The sequence below is a fragment of the Schistosoma haematobium genome, chromosome 2 (assembly GCF_000699445.3).
Source record: "Schistosoma haematobium chromosome 2, whole genome shotgun sequence".
Taxonomy (NCBI): Eukaryota; Metazoa; Platyhelminthes; class Trematoda; order Strigeidida; family Schistosomatidae; genus Schistosoma; species Schistosoma haematobium.
This window is the reverse complement of record NC_067197.1, coordinates 19,939,629-19,957,298: the sequence shown is the minus strand read 5'-3', so window position 1 is coordinate 19,957,298 and position 17,670 is coordinate 19,939,629. Positions and strand designations below refer to the sequence as shown.

The window sequence follows — 17,670 nt, the reverse complement described above, 5'->3', positions numbered from 1 at the left end:
AAGTCTTTTACTATCCTGGATGTCAGGAGTTACATAATTAGGTAGGTGAATCAGTATAATCCGCCGCCAACACATTACGTTTACATTTATACTTAGGCCTGATCATATTTACTGCATGTGCTTATTTACTAATGGTTGTTCTGATAGTGACTGTAAAAATGAATACCAACTCTAAACAACCGAGTTACTAAACCTTAGGACAAAACCTGCCGCAATTAACGCTAATACAAAGCAATGATTACTTACTCGTGGTTGATTTTTGCAGAGATGAGATGAGAATTGTAGCAAAACAATAGGGAGGTTATTAATACCTTAAGTACTGAGAACACAAGAAAAGTTGCAACTGTATATTGTGGTGCAAAACTATAGCACTTAACAGATTAGGATTTTTAGCAAACATATCAATCTAAACAGATTAGAAACTTAAGATTATAACGGTATTTAAAATAATCTATGAGAAACGTCGAACAAAATGCCTACAAAATTCCCTATATATTTATTATGTACTAAATAATGCGCAATAGGTTTTATAAAATGTCCAACATACGTCATATAACAAAACTTTACTGCAGAAACAGTTGGATTGTATTTTGTGGAATAATTCAAAGTGCTAGATGTTTGAAAAGAACATAATTTTGTTACTAACTAACGAAACCAAAAATTTATGCTCAGTTTAAATCATTTATAGCCAAAAAAATGAAGAAACAAATAGAAAAATATATAGATCAAAATCACTTGAAAATATATAGATAACGGGTTAGTTAGAATTCGAAACAAAAACAAATTATGACTAGTTGAAAAGAAATGATCTTTAACACTTCCTCACATTTAAAATTCTGAATAAGATGTGCTGGAGTCAATATCTACATTATCGGCTGATAAAAACTTGTTTGCTAAAACTGAATTACTTGGTGTATAACAAATTCCACTATCGTCATTTTCTGTTTTACATCCACGATCTGCCTGACTGATATCTGACTCAAGATCATCCATAGGTAGTAAACACGGATTAGCGATACTCTGGGTACAAAAATAAAATGATAAACCAAGTGGTTTCCTTGTATTATAAGGGCGAGAGATAACTAATGATCAATTTAATTAAAGAATGACACTATTGAAATCGTACAAAATAGTAAAAAAGCTTAGACATGTACAAATCAACTTGACAAAACATCTTAAAATGACTTATCATAAATTATGTCAATAAATCATTATTGAGTGAACCAGTAGTAGTCTCATACCTTGAAATTAAAAAGTGCCATGATGTACCAAGATTCATTGTTAATCTATACCTTGTGGAAATAAATATCAATATAAAAAAAATTTCGAAAGGCATCGTGAGGTCAAATAATACTCTCACAAGTGAATTAAAAAGGCGGAAACGACTGAATTGAAAGTTCTGTTTTACAAAGCCACCGTCAGTAAATCATTTACAGAGTCTAGAATAGAGGGTAATAATAAAAATCCTTTACATACAATAACGTGCTGTTATCGGTTCATATGACAGTTATATATAATCTAACATATAAAAGTAAACGCTGATTCAAACGCATTATTTGTCAAAGACCTGTATCTAAAAGTCAGCGGACTCGAAGGTAGTGATAATCTTGTCAGTGTATTAACACCATACTTGAATAGTGTTTGCAAGTAGGAGATTCGAACCCGTAACCCACCGATAGAAAACTCAATACCAATATAACCTGATAGATACAATCACAAAAAATAAGAAGCCATATCATGGAAAACAACTGATAATATTAACTAAACAATGAGGGGTGTGGGCACATCCAGCCGATGAGTCCCAAATAGTATGAGACGCGCATTCTGGATTCCACCGCTAGCCACCATCCATCTTTGCTTATTGACGATGAAATGTTTACAATACACTTCAGGTCGTTAATACTTAATGTTGGAATAACATATTAGCAACTTCGCTTACAAAAATGTATTATTCCCCAAACTGAACATAATCAATAATACACGTCATATTTATTTACTAAAATTAACCGAATAATACAATAATCACATGCTATAACTTTATGAATGCCAATAGAAAAAACAACAAACAGACTAAACAACGTTTAATAGTGCAAAATACAAGGCTATAAGACTAGATGAAAATATATTGAATGAAAAAATCTATAACTGATAAACGGAAGTTTACATGAAACTGCAAAACAAATTTCTCGAAAAAAACGATCCTATTTAGTGATTCGTTGTCATTTACAATATATATTTAGATTTTAATATACCAACTTAGTATACGATACAACGAAGTAGATTGAAGTTATTTGGTTAGGACCAGAACAAAATAATGTGCGAAATAGAGGTAAAATTATCATGAATTAAAAAAACTATTATATTTCAGAGTGTATTGGAATATCGTTGCCTGATAGTAAAACGATATGATCGCATGTGATGCATTTATCACAATGAGATTTGTGGCAGATTTATGTAAGACCTAGTGATACTATCCTGTTACCAAAATTCAAACACCTAGAGCTCGGGTCGAACTTGAGAATTATTAGTTGGGAATCGGATGTATTAACTTGAGTCATGTACAAACACTTAATAAGACATAATTAACATTCTGTACAGTGTTTAGACCAGTCAAGTTGTAAACAATCAAAAAACCTGTTGAAATGGATTGAGTGTAATAATAAGATGAAAAGATTACCTTAATTCAGCGAATGAGAACTGATTCCTTCATCAAATAAATGTATCTTATAAATAACTTAACTAGCTGAAGAAAATACTTATACCATCTTATATGGTCTTGATTAGAGGACTGAGTTTTCTATACTGAATAAAATATCTATAGCTTATGATGATATTTTAGTAGTACTTATATTCAAAGTTAGTCATTCTGTCAGCTAGAACGTAGGACCAGGAACATGTATCCATCGGTCCAAGTTGCAACACCTCATTAGCACAATAAGATGAACATCAAATTCATAGAAGTAGTCACTTCAATGGAAGTAATGTGTAAAAGAAAGATAGTCAGTCAGTCAGTCAGCTACAACGTAGGACCGGGCACATATATGCATCGGTCCAAGTTGCCATACTTCATTGACACAACAAAATGACACTGGATTCATAAAAGTAGTTAATTCAGAGGTGATAATATATAGAAGAAAGACTGTAACAAAGATATAGTACAGGAAGAAAGATTTAGTACGAAGAAAGAAAGATATGGAGCGATTTTAATCTCTTAGTTTAAGGGAAGACAGAGAGTGTATACACCGACGCCATTGTGATCGATTCTGAGCCATGTCACCAAGAGTCTCCAACCATTGGTTACGATAGTCACGCGGACCCCAACCAAGTAGTCTGCATCTACCAACATGGCTCAGACTAGAAGTTAGTGACTTCAGGCACTGATGCCACGTTTTGGTTTGGCCGCCCCTAACTTTCTTCCAACCATCTCAGTCGATGAAGATTTACAACCCAATCAACTGAATTACCATCAATCCCTAATACCCTGCGTCTAACCTCACTATTACTTACCCGGTGATCCAAGTAGATGCCAGCTATATTTTTAAGGCATCTGAGGTCAAATACTAATAGCTTACGAGTATCTGTTACTCCTAATGGCCGTGCTTCGCAGCCGTAAATTAAAACAGAACAAACTGCCGCGCAGTATACTCTTCCCTTAATTGATAGACGGATATCTCGCCTTCGCCATAGGTGACGTAAGTTGGCAAAAGCCAAACGAGCTTTTCGAATCCGTGCTGAGATTTCATCAGACACCAACCCATTAGGGCTGATCAGACTTCCAAGATAAGTGAAGTTGTCGACGCCTTCGACTACTTCACTCCCTATCCTTAGTTCAGGTGTTGACGCAGACCAGTCCTGAAGCAACAACTTGCATTTAGAGGGAGAGAAGCGCATTCCAAACATTCTGGCATTGTTGCTCAGTGCTACTAAAAGATTCTGCATTTTATCAGCGTCTTCACCAAACAGGACTATGTCATCTGCGTATTCTAAGTCGATAAGTGGACCTCCTGGAAGGAGATCAATACCCGAGAATTCAGTCGACGAGAATGTTATTTCCATCAATAGGTCTATGATGAAGTTAAACAAAAATGGAGAAAGTGGACAACCTTGACGGACACCACTTGAGGTTGAAAAAGCAGATGACAGTTCGCCATAAGCTCTGACTCGACTGGTAGTGTTCGAGTAAATAGCCTTTACAAGGTTTATGTACTTCTGAGGTACGCCTTTCAATGACAGACACTGCCACAGAATCTCGCGGTCTACCGAGTCAAATGCTGCTTTTAAGTCAAGAAAGACCACCATTGTCGGACGCCGTTAAGCATGCATTGAAGTATGTCTGAACACCGATTACCAGGAAGGGCGATGCTGTGACCAATGTTAGGGATGATTGGAAGAAAGTTAGGGGCGGCCAAACCAAATCGTGGCATAAGTCTATAAGTCACTAACGTTTTGTCTGAGCCATGTTGGTAGATGCTAATTACTCGGTTGGAGACTCTGGGTGACATGGCTCAGAATCGATCACAATGGCGTAGGTGTATGCACTCTTTTTCTCACCTTAAACCGTGAGATTAAAATTGCTTTATACCTTTCTTTCTAATTCTTTCTTCTTTTACTATATCATTATACACAATCTTTCTTTTACACATTACTTCCATTGAAGTGACTACTTCTATGAATTTGATGTTCATCTTATTGTGCTAATGAGGTGTTGCAACTTGGACCGATGGATACATGTTCCTGGTCCTACGTTCTAGCTGACAGAATGACTAACTTTGAATATATAGGTACTATTAAAATATCATCATAAGCTATAGATATTTTATTCGGTGACATCCTTGACCTCTTTTTCGAAATCGCGAAACATCAAGTCTATAATATGATTTAATAATGTTCAGTCAAAAAATTAAATTAACCTACCTTTTGTAATGAGTAAGATAGTAATTCTAATCCACAGTCGCTGGCTGTTGGTAATTCAAACGAATTTAATCGTAAAATCAAACCGCTTAAACTATCAGCTCCCTTCCAAAAAATTGAATTTATCATTGTAATAACTGGGTGACTGTTTGTAGAAAATCGATGACATTTCTTCTTGGCATCTGAATCTAAGGACATTGGTATCGTTTTACCAATTGATTTATTTAGTGTACTAGTCGAAGTTTGTTCTGTTTCGTTCATTGTTTCAAGATACCACTGAGACTCTTTTAAAAGATCCAATAAACTGAGTAAGTGATAAGTACCAATATGGGATTGTTCCAAAGCCCCTACACATCTAAAAAGAACACTGAAATAAAAAATGTATCATCAATGAAAACCAACTCGTACAAGAAAACAGTTCAAACTGACAGAGTCTACAAAAGACTGTAAATTAAATCATATTCAAAACTGACAATTACATCACTCCATTAAAAGTAGAATTTTCTAGCCCTAAATACGGTATTGCACTTAACCATCAATTTTCGTGATATTAGCTATCGAATTACTGTCACAATTTTTCGGTGTCCATGAAATTATTATCACCAATAATTAAACACTTTATTGAGGGAAAATTGATTGCAGTGAAGGCAAATTTATAAAGTATTGTTTTCTCTTAAAATTTTAAACATCATATTATTATACATAATCTGCATCGTGTTTCTTTCAATCCCCTACCACAGTTGAAATCACTATCAATTAGCGACATATGGCAACATGAATCAAAACAGATTTGTACTATACCAGTTAGCCCCTTGTTTTTAGCCGCGTTCAAGTGATAAAAATTTTGATACTTTCATTGTCCTTCATTTATTTTCCCCTTCCTGACTCATGAGTTTCTTACTTATTTTATTCCGTTTCTTTGGTTATGAAAACTATATGTGTAATCATTTTCAAAAACCATATATTTATAATGTCCATATAATCAGATTGAAAATAGTCTTGAATACATGAAACTAGAACATCCACACCATAAATTATTAGCCATCAATAAAGCTGAGATGTAATGAATTTATGAATGAACCACAGATGTATTGAATTGGCACTAAAATTTTGGACAACAGCTTGAAGATAATGTGACAGCCTAGTTTGAGGCAAGAATATATATATCAGACAGAAAAGAAACGTTTGACAATTTCATTTTTCGTAAAAAAAGTAGCACACCTTAAAACTAGGTAACACTTATTTTAGTTGCATATTTAGTTATTCTTTTGTTTTGTTTGTCAGTTTTTCAAATGATTTTCCTTCAACAGATTGAAATCATGAGTCAGTTGAAGCTAGACCACCATGGGAAACCTGGAAGCACTGGACGGCCGTTTCGTCCTAGTGTGGGACTCCTCAGCAGTGCGCATCCACGGTCCCGCACCCCGTGGGATTCGAACCCAGGAACTACTGGTTTCGCGCGCGAGCACTTAACTCTTAGACCACCGAACCGGCATCCAACGGTGTTAATGTCTAACTTCAACCAATCCACGAAATTGCGCCATCCCTTCTGATGATTTTCCTTCAAATTTGCTACTTTTCTCTGGGTAGTGGATTTTATGAAGTCCTGTTACATCAAGTTTTGATTTTCAATCATAATAAAAAATTCATTGAACGTGAGAATATAACTTAGAAAATTATATTTTCAAATTTAAAGTATTTATTGTAATGAAAAAAGAATGAAATGCAAAGATTTAGTATACTTAGAATTAAGTTTTACATACAGAAAAAACGTTATTTATTATAAAGACTAATTACCTGGAAATAACATATATTAGAAATTTGATTTGTAACCTGAGAGGAAACCCAAACAGTTTAAAACTAAATGAGCACAAAGATGATCCATACACCCAAAGATGACTTTGGACAAAATTTAAATATGATTGTGAAATTTTTGTCCCATCTCTGATCAGTGAATTCAATGAAGAGGGAAACGAAGAGTTAATCGCCTTATACAATTCACTTCGACATGCACAGCAGTGAGCTACGTTTAAACCGATTCCAGAACCATGAATTAATTTTTTTGGTGCAGAACCGATACATTTAGAGGATTTGATCTTTTGAACAACTGAACTTGTTTCAGAGGAGCGATTTCGATTACGATCTGAATCACTATGTATTTTACTGGATACAAGTGAATCACAACTATGTAACCGACGAATCCGTGGAGAGTTTCTTGATTTCACTCGAGAAATATTTGAAAATTCTCTCGGAGTTTGATGTATACGACAAGCAATAAAACCTGATAAAAAATGTTACAATTTAAAATAGATGTAGTTGAGCTCATTTGCTTTAGTAATTCCAATTAATTCGGATAAAAAAATTGACTGGGCTTCTGTAAGACTATGAAACTTTATTAACTGTTAAATCAAGATAATAATATGCATTCAGGATGTTTTCTTTTTTGTCGAAAAGGTAATAGGCTATACATAAGTTATGAATGGCATCTGCGATATGATAAAAAAATGAAACATTTAGTTAATCTAATACGCGCAGTAACATAAGTGATTAGAATTGAGAAATAAAATTGTAGAAGTACATACAATTAAAGAACGAAAAGATGTAAACAAAATTCAAATATCAAGAAACTAAAGAGTGATATTGAACACTGGAAATTGTCAACGAATACAACACTGACAAAGGTTGAAACCTATACCTTAATAACGTAGGGCCTTGAATGTTAGTCATGGTAGTTTGTGTGAACAATAAACAACACTGTTGGCTATTACTGCTACGACCTTAGTTATCAATCGCATTAAGAATCAAAAAATTAAATTTATAGTCGGAGTTACTCAATTGGTCTAATGATTATTTATCTTTCCTGCATAAATAGTTAGAAGGAGGCATGACTGTCAACATACATACACTGATAGTCACCTGTCAAAAGAGTACCTGATAACGTCTATCACGTATTATTTGTTCAAAAGTGTTAGTAACGACATTATTTAAAAACGGTGGTAATATTTCAAGTAATCAGGTGATCAAATACTACAAGTACAGTTCGACATAAGTTCTTCAATTCTCCTAGACGAAACTAGTGTTATTAATTGTGGAAACATAGTATGAAATAGTTTGACAGATACTGTCCTCAAATACAATTTTATTAGGATGAAATTAAGTGTAAAATTATGTACTGATTCAAATGTGATTTCCACTAATTAAAATGTTCATATGTATTAGCTTTGTATAAATTTCGTTCAGAATGACAGTCTTTTGATAATAAGCACTATGATTAGGTTTGTATATAAATGAATGTCTTCAAAGGGTTAATTTTGAATTTTTCTCAACTCGGACTTTTGCTTTCAGTTAATGGTCAGTGTATAAGAAAACAGGAAGCATACTCGTTTATTGGCACTGAAGTTGAAGTTCGAAACTATTAGCTAGGTGCACAAACGTTCGACATTCAATAGTAATACCTCTAGCAGTTCGGATACTTTCAAAGTAGTGATATTTGATAGCCAATCACCGTGAATATGGTTGAATTTGAAAACTGACTAAATAAGTGAACAGATAGTTATTCTGTGGTCTGGCCGACAGCGGCGTGGGTTCGCCCTCCCTCTCGAAATGCTCTCACATGACCACGCGTATGCAGCCTCTGCCAGGGAAGTCCTACTCACTGCCTTCTCGAGGTGGGAGTGTTGTTTACGAAAATGAGAGGACGAAAAGCGAATGTCCGGCGCTTTAACTGGATTTCAAACCAATGGTGCACATGGGCTCCAGTATCCTGAGGGAACAAATGGCGTATGAACCATTCGTTGGTCACCGGCTACCATGGGACCGCATCTCCTCACGATGCTCCACTGCCTTGTGGGTTAGACCATTAGGTCAAAGGCTCGGGGTGTGGCCCCCTAAGATAACCACCTGCTTCGGTTCGGGCACCCGAGCAGTATCGCAGCCCACACACAATTAATGAACTGAACTGTCTATGATCATGGAAACTAATTCCCTTACTTCGACGAACATTCAAATGATTCAACTATTATTATTGTTATTATTATTATTATTGTTGTTATTATTATTATTATTATTATTTACTACGTCATTATTCACCCTCTTTTATTCCTACTCTGTTTATACTTATTTTTTGACTTATACAGCACCTCGCCTATGGTGGAAATTCAGCTCTATCTAAACGTTCTCGAGTCACTGTTCGGTTGAAAATTGTATATTACCACCGAATACGAGTACTGAAGCAGTTTTTCTGAAACCACGTGCACCATTCAAACTGGCTGCCTTCAACGTTCGCACACTAATGCAGATCGGACAACAGATAGGGCTGGCTATGTCTTTAGAAAGTCTTAATATCGACGTTTGTTGTCTATCCGAGACCCATATTCAAGACTCTGGTGAAGTACTACAAATTCGCTCTCCATCTGTCGCTTCAAAAAGCTTGTTTCACGTGCGTTTATCCGGGGACCCTGTGGCATCTTTGTCTGGTTTTGCTGGCGTTGGTGTCGCACTAAGCGCTAGAGCTGAGGCAGCACTAATCCATTGGATCCCCATTAACAGTCGGTTATGTGCTGTTAGATTAGAGAGTTCCATCAAAGTGAGAAGAAATCGGCGTGAGAAACGATGTCTTTTCGTCATCTTCGCCTATGCCCCGACAGATTACAGCCCGGATGCAATCAAGGATGAGTTTTACCACTAGTTATCTGTTCTTCTCCAGAAAGTGCGTTCGACAGATATTGTAGTACTAGTCGGAGACTTGAATGCTCAGGTCGGGCGTCTAGGCACAAAAGAGAGTCGTTTAGGTGGCCGATGGGGACTTGTTAGTCGCAGGACAGATAACGGGGACCATCTACTGCAATTGTGCACAGACCACAACCTGTTTCTGGATAGCACCAACTTTCGGCACAGTTGAGGAAGATACAATCACTTCTTTATAAAGAAAGTAAAAGAAGGTTACAGCAGGATCGCCAACGACTTCTATTCCGAGCCATATCTGATAACGTCTCTAACCACTGTGTTGCACCATCTCTTGGACCACAACCACGGAGTCTTGAAGGACCGACACACACCTAAACGACTCTCTTCTGTGCCTAGACGCCCGACCTGAGCATTCAAGTCTCCGACTAGTACTACAATATCTGTCGAACGCACTTTCTGGAGAAGAACAGATAACTAGTGGTAAAACTCATCCTTGATTGCATCCGGGCTGTAATCTGTCGGGGCATAGGCGAAGATGACGAAAAGACATCGTTTCTCACGCCGATTTCTTCTCACTTTGATGGAACTCTCTAATCTAACAGCACATAACCGACTGTTAATGGGGATCCAATGGATTAGTGCTGCCTCAGCTCTAGCGCTTAGTGCGACACCAACGCCAGCAAAACCAGACAAAGATGCCACAGGGTCCCCGGATAAACGCACGTGAAACAAGCTTTTGAAGCGACAGATGGAGAGCGAATTTGTAGTACTTCACCAGAGTCTTAAAAATGGGTCTCGGATAGACAACAAACGTCGATATTAAGACTTTCTAAAGACATAGCCAGCCCTATCTGTTGTCCGATCTGCATTAGTGTGCGAACGTTGAAGGCAGCCAGTTTGAATGGTGCACGTGGTTTCAGAAAAACTGCTTCAGTACTCGTATTCGGTGGTAATATACAATTTTCAACCGAACAGTGACTCGAGAACGTTTAGATAGAGCTGAATTTCCACCATAGGCGAGGTGCTGTATAAGTCAAAAAATAAGTATAAACAGAGTAGGAATAAAAGAGGGTGAATAATGACGTAGTAAATAATAATAATAATAATAATAACAATAATAATAATAATAACAATAATAATAGTTGAATCATTTGAATGTTCGTCGAAGTAAGGGAATTAGTTTCCATGATCATAGACAGTTCAGTTCATTAATTGTGTGTGGGCTGCGATACTGCTCGGGTGCCCGAACCGAAGCAGGTGGTTATCTTAGGGGGCCACACCCCGAGCCTTTGACCTAATGGTCTAACCCACAAGGCAGTGGAGCATCGTGAGGAGATGCGGTCCCATGGTAGCCGGTGACCAACGAATGGTTCATACGCCATTTGTTCCCTCAGGATACTGGAGCCCATGTGCACCATTGGTTTGAAATCCAGTTAAAGCGCCGGACATTCGCTTTTCGTCCTCTCATTTTCGTAAACAACACTCCCACCTCGAGAAGGCAGTGAGTAGGACTTCCTGGCAGAGGCTGCATACGCGTGGTCATGTGAGAGCATTTCGAGAGGGAGGGCGAACCCACGCCGCTGTCGGCCAGACCAGGGCATTTGAGGGTTATTAATCAGTGACTGGTCAATTTTGTCGTGACCCAGATGTATGACGACCTTAGAAAATGAACTAGAGAAACGATGAAAGATCTCATGAGAGGATTTTCAGATCATTGTATTTTTCTGTGACCACTTGTGTAATAGGTAATAATACCATACAGCTATCCCAAATAAAGCAGATAGAACCTCGAAACCTGTATGTTTTAACACCCAAGCTACCGTCTTACTATTAAGCCTTATTCGTTGATTCTTTTATATCCATATAGTATTACATAATTTTGGAGTATTTGTGTCCGAAACTTCCTTGTAGTGAAAACCCTTATTATTGGTATCTAAAAATCAACCGCTTTTTTGAAGTCATTATATAAACAAGTACCAGTAAAACACAACAAGCTTACCACGTGTAATTAAAAACCGTAATGCATCATCATAACCTTGGTTGGCTAAGTTAACCAACTGATCAGGAGACATTGGCCACACCATTCCCACTAAACGTTTAATATTTGTTAAGTTGAAGCTCATTGAAAGATTCAGTAATGAGATTGAGCCTAACACATCTTCGTACTTTTGTGGCTGAGCTCTATGATACTGTGGGCCCCATTTAGATTCCAATGGACATATATCCGAATCACCAGCGAATGGACTAACTTTAATAGTTTGTTGGTTTATGCTAAGTAAATTGTTTGATAAACCGCCATCGACCACAAGCTGAAAAATGGATATAGCAATGTAATCATTATCATTAGGGTATGCCTTAAATAGTATTTCAAATTTATTGTTATATGAACCCTTACTACTCACATTAATCACTTTTAAACTGTAATTGAGGTTACTCTATTCAAACAGAAAGTGGTTTCATCATTGAACAGTAGTCCTAACTTAGAAAGAAATTTGGATTTCCAGTTTAGTAAACATTATGTTTCGAAAAATGGCTGAGACAAATATTAATAATGTCTACAATTATAAATATATAAAAATAGGCCAGTAAACCGGTTTACTTTCAGTATAATCTCTTATTACAGAAGAGATAATAAACTAACGAGTATTCGGAAGGATATTGAGTATGATAAATAGTTTTCTTTAAAATCAGCAACTAAATAATCTTCTAGATTCCTGAAAGACCTCAACAAAAATGTGGTGCTGTTAACGATGAACTTAGAACAGATAAGTTCTGAACAGAACGAACTGACCGTAACTCTGAAAAACAAAGATATCTAGTAATGAAATAAATATCTGGAGGAAATTAGGAATCTTTACTTTCCAAACAGTATGCTTGTTAATATGTATGAAAAAAGAAGTATCCAGGACTGTCAAGAAGAGACTACTAACACGAAAACTCACAAAACATTCATGTGTGACCAGCCTCAAGTATTTGTCTCTTTGGCACTATGGTCACGTTTTCAGGTCACTAAGATCAACTCTAACCCGATTTTATTTTCAGGTACCCCTAGAAAGACCTTTACACGGTGTGGGTAATTGGGAAGCGATAACCACTTTCATACTTTTAACAGCACTCAAGACCAAAGTATTCACAATTTCCCTCTCTATGTCACATCTTTTTTCGCCAGCCAATACCTTTCTCGCAACTTATTCGCATATCTACAAATATTGTGCATCGAGGTATATCATGGTTATTCATATGTAGTACGTGTCCCAACCACTTCACTAAATCGATATTCGCCAACTCCTCAACTAACTAGCTATTTTTCACCCAGTACTGCACGTCAACATCAGGACTGCCCATTCGGTGGTTCTAACATGCACGAGCAATGCCCCGAAGCCACTTATAATAAAATACTAGTAACCTAAAAACGTCATTTGTCCTTGAAAACCATGTTTTATAACCACTAGATATCTATAGTCAAACAAGAACCTACATAAATTATATGGCATAAGAAAGTAAAAAGCGAACTTCCACAAAGTATACTTGGCTGAATGGCAGAAGAATACTTAATGAGTTCGCAAGTGCAAAGGAATGATAAAAGACAAGTGAAATAACTGCACCCGTAATGAGGTTCTGGCGACTACCAGCATATCATGATCGATGACAGTCCTAAACGAGGTGGTAAACTCACTCAAGGGTCTTATTTCCCAAAATTAAACAAGGCCCATACTTTATATAATACACGTAGTTATAATAGCTGTACTAACATATTGAAATGAAAGTTGTTTATAAGTCCTACACTATATCTTATAAATGATCAACAACATATTACTAATTATTTACTGACTTTATATCTACTGTCGTGGAGTTTTACGTTTTCCGAAAATAGAGACCTCACTGTGCCTCATCAATACAGTTATCCTTAGAACTTTACTCATTAGCATTTACGACACTACAATTGACAGACTCTTCGAAACGCCGTAAGTTTTGAAGATTTTGTTGTCACATAGTTTTCTTGGGTACTTCTTTCTACGCTGTTTCTGACAATAAGCGTTTTTAAGTTATATGGACTAAGAAATTTGAGAGAAGAAAGGTATTTTGATATACACGTCTTCTCTGCATACATGAATTCAGTATATGAAAACTCTAAACCCACCTAAAGCCGTTTTGCAATCATTATTTAAAAGTCCTTTACGCTGAACTCATAAAAAGAAAACATGTGACAGGCTTTAGATTCTCTGGATATTAGGGAATACAATTGTTCATTTCAAAAACGAAGAACATAGGGAATCATGTAAAAAAGAGAATGACTTACCTGACCTCTAAACGTTAATGGAACAAACCCGCTAAAAATAGGAATATACGCAGAACACAGCAGAGCCTACAAAACATTAAAATTATAATTACGGTATTTTTAGGCTTACTTGGATTACCTCATCCCTATTTTTATACTTTCGGACAATTATGTTTTTTCGCGTGGTGAAGCATGTTAACGATATCGAAAGACGATCAGAGCATAAAACATGAGCATCTGGTGGCAATAACTGAGATAAGCCATCTTTTAAATATTCGCTTATTTTATATCGTGGATCAAATGGACCAAGTGTAAATCGTCTCGTATTTTCAATAAGTTTGCAAATATGCCGGACGCATACATCTACTTAATTTAAATTTTCTGTACATGATAACTTACCCATATCCAAATCACACACTAAACAAGCCGCGGCTAATGCACCAGCACTAGTTCCAGATACTGGTTTGTTTTGATATAGATGGGGTGCGAAACGTTTAATACAGCAACAAACGCCTATATGATACAATCCGAGAAAGCCGCAGCCAGCAAAAGACAGATTATGTTTAGAGCTTGGTAAATCTCTATAATAACGATCTTCAATTAAGTCAATGTCTGCGACTGAATACATTTCGTCTACAGTGATGCGACCCAAAAACTTCCATAAACTTTAAATTTCGCCTGAAATTGTATAGCGGTGGGGATTTAGCGAATGTAGAATTAAAGTAATACACAAACTAAAGAATTCCTCGAATTTACTTAGAAACAAGTTACTAGTCGTCTGTAAAGCTTATGGTTAGTGACCAGGTAAATCCCAACATTAAACAAATCAGTTGAAAAATGGCCGGATTTATTGAACTTTGTACCACTAAATTCTTAGCTAACCAGCCGGTTTCCTATCTACTTAATAACAAATTTTCTGTAGATCTGTCAATACATTCATATGTATATGTATTGATCTTCATGCACATGTGCGCTAGTGTAAATTTACAACAAAAAAAGTTTTTACAGGGCATCTTTTCTGGCTAGAAATCGGTTGTTTAAATTATAAAGCGGTCTGTGATTAGAAGAAAACGACCCTAGATGAAATAGTCGTCTACTTTACTATACGACAAATACGTAAAAAGGTTTCCAGGTGCGACACCCGTCACTACACAATAATCTGGGGATACACTCATAGTGCAGAAATGCAGTTGATAGGGTGAGAAAAAACCATGACTGACAAAGTTAAAATATTTGGAACACGTTTTTTCGATAACCTAGAGCACTGACGAATCTGACAATAAAAAATCTCGTGTCTCGAGGTACAGGTTGCGTCATTAGCTTAAAACCCAACACATCAGTGACCGGCCTAACAAGACACAATTTAATGTCCATAACAACCTAAAACGCTAGTGATGACAAGTACTTTTAAACCGAAATCAAGATATGATATTTTAAGACATAAAAGCTAAATTAATTGCTGCAACTAGCTTATTTAATCAACTTAAATTAGTACCGATTTATTGTGTGGATCACACCGCATAACTAATTCATACATGTGTGTACTAGTGTACCTATGTTGACTACATAGTCGATAGAAATGGAAAAGCAAAACAGTGCTTTAATTTCGTATTTTTTAATTCTACAGCCAAAAATTACCGCGCAATAAAACCAGTTGAAGAGATCTATATCCATAAAAAACCACAGCTCAAATAGCTCCGTTACAAAATGTAACGTAATATTTAAATCTGTCACTTAACAGAACAGTAATCAAACCAGCCTCAATTTCAAATTACTGAAAGGAAACAAGAACTTCTTTAAGTCTAAATTAATGACAAATCCAATACTTCGAAATGTGTAAAAGTGAACTTTTTATATAGTTTCTGGACAGAATATCACTTATAATAAATTTGGGTATTCCGTTTGATAACGGAGTTCTCGGTTTTCCTTCTGTGAATTATTTATGCGGACTAGCCGCACATAAACTTCATATCGATTGTTATCATTTCGTTAGTTAATATACAATTTTACTGTAAGTCATATGCGTTGTATTTTTGTTTTATTCATAGGCAGACATTCGTTTGTTGATTTAATAGTTTTCGGTATAGTATTATAGGCTGCATGCATTACTTTATCACGAGTTTATTTACTGGGACCTACTACAAATGATTCACTCAAAAAACAAGGAAGTCGATTGTGATTGGTAGAGATAGCAAGTGTCAGGGTAGGCATAGACAGAGAGATATGAGACTTGCAACGACTGAAATACCAATATTCGTTTGAACGCAGAACAAACGAATAAAAATTCTTTCGACTAGGTCGAACTATCTCCTTGTGTGTAGCGTACGAAATGTCTTTAAGTGACTCGTATTAAAGTATACCAAAGAACCTCTTACAGCTTCCTCGAGTTAACCCGTGATCCGTCCTCACACAAAATAATATGATCAGAGTTTGTATTATTTTCTAAGATTCTTTGGAAATTTTAGATGAATAATTTAGGAAACGTTGAGCTCCCAAGTACGACTGGAGATGGGGGCGCGAGGAGGGAGGTTCACTCTACCTTTCGAAATGCTTGCATACGAAAGTGTGTCTACACCCGCTTTCATTTAGGAAATTTTTATGGTGTATCAGTGGTGATCATTGATCTTTCGGGTTCCTGAAGAAATTAATGGTATATGAACCTAAGTGAACCTCTGTTACAATAAAAAGGCAGGTTTTAACGTTGTTTCCCTGTCATAAATATTAAATACTATAATCAAAGGTCCAGGTGCGATGATTCATTACGAGGATCTATCGAACTCTGTTAGTACTAAGGACTAGATAAACATGAAGCAGTAGTCTTGTATTTATTTTCTATATTCCTTTAAATCTTGGATAGAATATTCTTGCGAAAAGTGATTGGATGGAATATCTCTGGCTCCTTCTGAGCCTCTTACAGCTTCCTCGAATTCACCCTTGGTCCTTCCTCACGTAGTCAAAGGCATCTCTAACACAAAGTAACGTGCTAGGCAACAAAAAGTCATAGTTAATAAACAAGAGTTCTATACCTAATAATAAGTAAAAATATTCCAAACAATATGGGATCAGCTATCTGTCTGCAAGAGCTCCAGCAACATTTCTGGTCAGATGGTCAAGGGCTTGTAGTCATACACCAAACCACACCATGACCATGAACTTAGTCGACCATGACCCTATTGTCGATAGTTCAGCTACACGCAACAGTGAAATTAAGTAACAATAAGTCAGTCCTTGACCAACGCCCCATCATAAAAACTCAGAAGAGAATGACTTGAGTTCATTATGTGCGGTTAAGAGAGATCAGAATAAAGGTTACAATACAGGGTAGGAAGAAGGAACAAATAAATGACATTGGTGTCCAACGAAATGCTTCGGAGGGATTCTCATTGTGATCTTTGCGTTACAAGACTTCTATGTTAACTATTTAGGGTAGCTGATACATCTCATGATCACTTTTTCACTATAGGCCAACAGTGATAGATTGACAGTCTTCAGTTGATTTGTCTCGTGAAGTATATTGTTAAGTGTCTACATAGCTCTTAGCCTATCACAGCATCGATCAGCAGAAGCAGGTAACAGTTAGGATGACTTCTAAGTGACTTGGGTTTCCAGGGTTATTCGAATGTAAATCTCGATTTAAATAACTCGTGAAGATGTTAAGCAAAAGTACTGACCACAAAAGAGGTTCCTGAAGCTTGACTCATGTTAGCACGTGTGTTTACCTGTTCAAATGAGATTAAATTAAGGATGTGCGTTTTCTGTCACCAGAGAAAGTTGAAGGTGACGATACTGCAGAT

The 17,670-nt window shown here is 36.4% G+C and overlaps 1 protein-coding gene across 3 annotated transcripts; it reads right to left on the bottom strand.

Annotated features, from left to right (window-relative positions):
* Nucleotides 1–198: 198 nt before the first annotated feature.
* Nucleotides 199–15,607, bottom strand: PNPLA2_1 (Patatin-like phospholipase domain-containing protein 2). Of its 3 annotated transcripts, none has more exons than XM_051214548.1 (8): nucleotides 14,276–15,607; nucleotides 14,007–14,239; nucleotides 13,898–13,963; nucleotides 11,597–11,906; nucleotides 6,709–7,397; nucleotides 4,915–5,278; nucleotides 1,242–1,292; nucleotides 199–1,020 (listed from the first exon to the last, which is right to left on the bottom strand). In XM_051214548.1, the coding sequence occupies exons 1-5, from the start codon at nucleotides 14,502–14,504 to the stop codon at nucleotides 7,294–7,296; spliced, it is 942 nt and encodes a 313-aa protein (XP_051067735.1). In that variant the 5' UTR covers nucleotides 14,505–15,607; the 3' UTR covers nucleotides 199–1,020; nucleotides 1,242–1,292; nucleotides 4,915–5,278; nucleotides 6,709–7,293. The 3 variants fall into 3 exon arrangements, with proteins under 3 accessions (XP_051067735.1, XP_051067733.1, XP_051067734.1); XM_051214546.1 differs by lacking the exon at nucleotides 1,242–1,292 and having other exon boundaries at nucleotides 6,709–7,192; nucleotides 14,276–14,554; nucleotides 15,515–15,607; XM_051214547.1 differs by lacking the exon at nucleotides 1,242–1,292 and having other exon boundaries at nucleotides 4,915–5,266; nucleotides 6,709–7,192.
* Nucleotides 15,608–17,670: the final 2,063 nt, after the last annotated feature.

What these genes read in the sequence shown, in the direction of transcription:
- PNPLA2_1 (XM_051214546.1), bottom strand. Translation starts at nt 14,504, where the DNA reads ATGTATTCAGTCGCAGACATTGACTTAATTGAAGATCGTTATTATAGA. An exon ending in AGTGTGTGATTTGGATATGG is followed by an intron (nt 14,240 to 14,275) that starts GTAAGTTATCAT and finishes TAAATTAAGTAG; the next exon opens with ATGTATGCGTCCGGCATATT. An exon ending in ATAGGGATGAGGTAATCCAA is followed by an intron (nt 13,964 to 14,006) that starts GTAAGCCTAAAA and finishes AATGTTTTGTAG; the next exon opens with GCTCTGCTGTGTTCTGCGTA.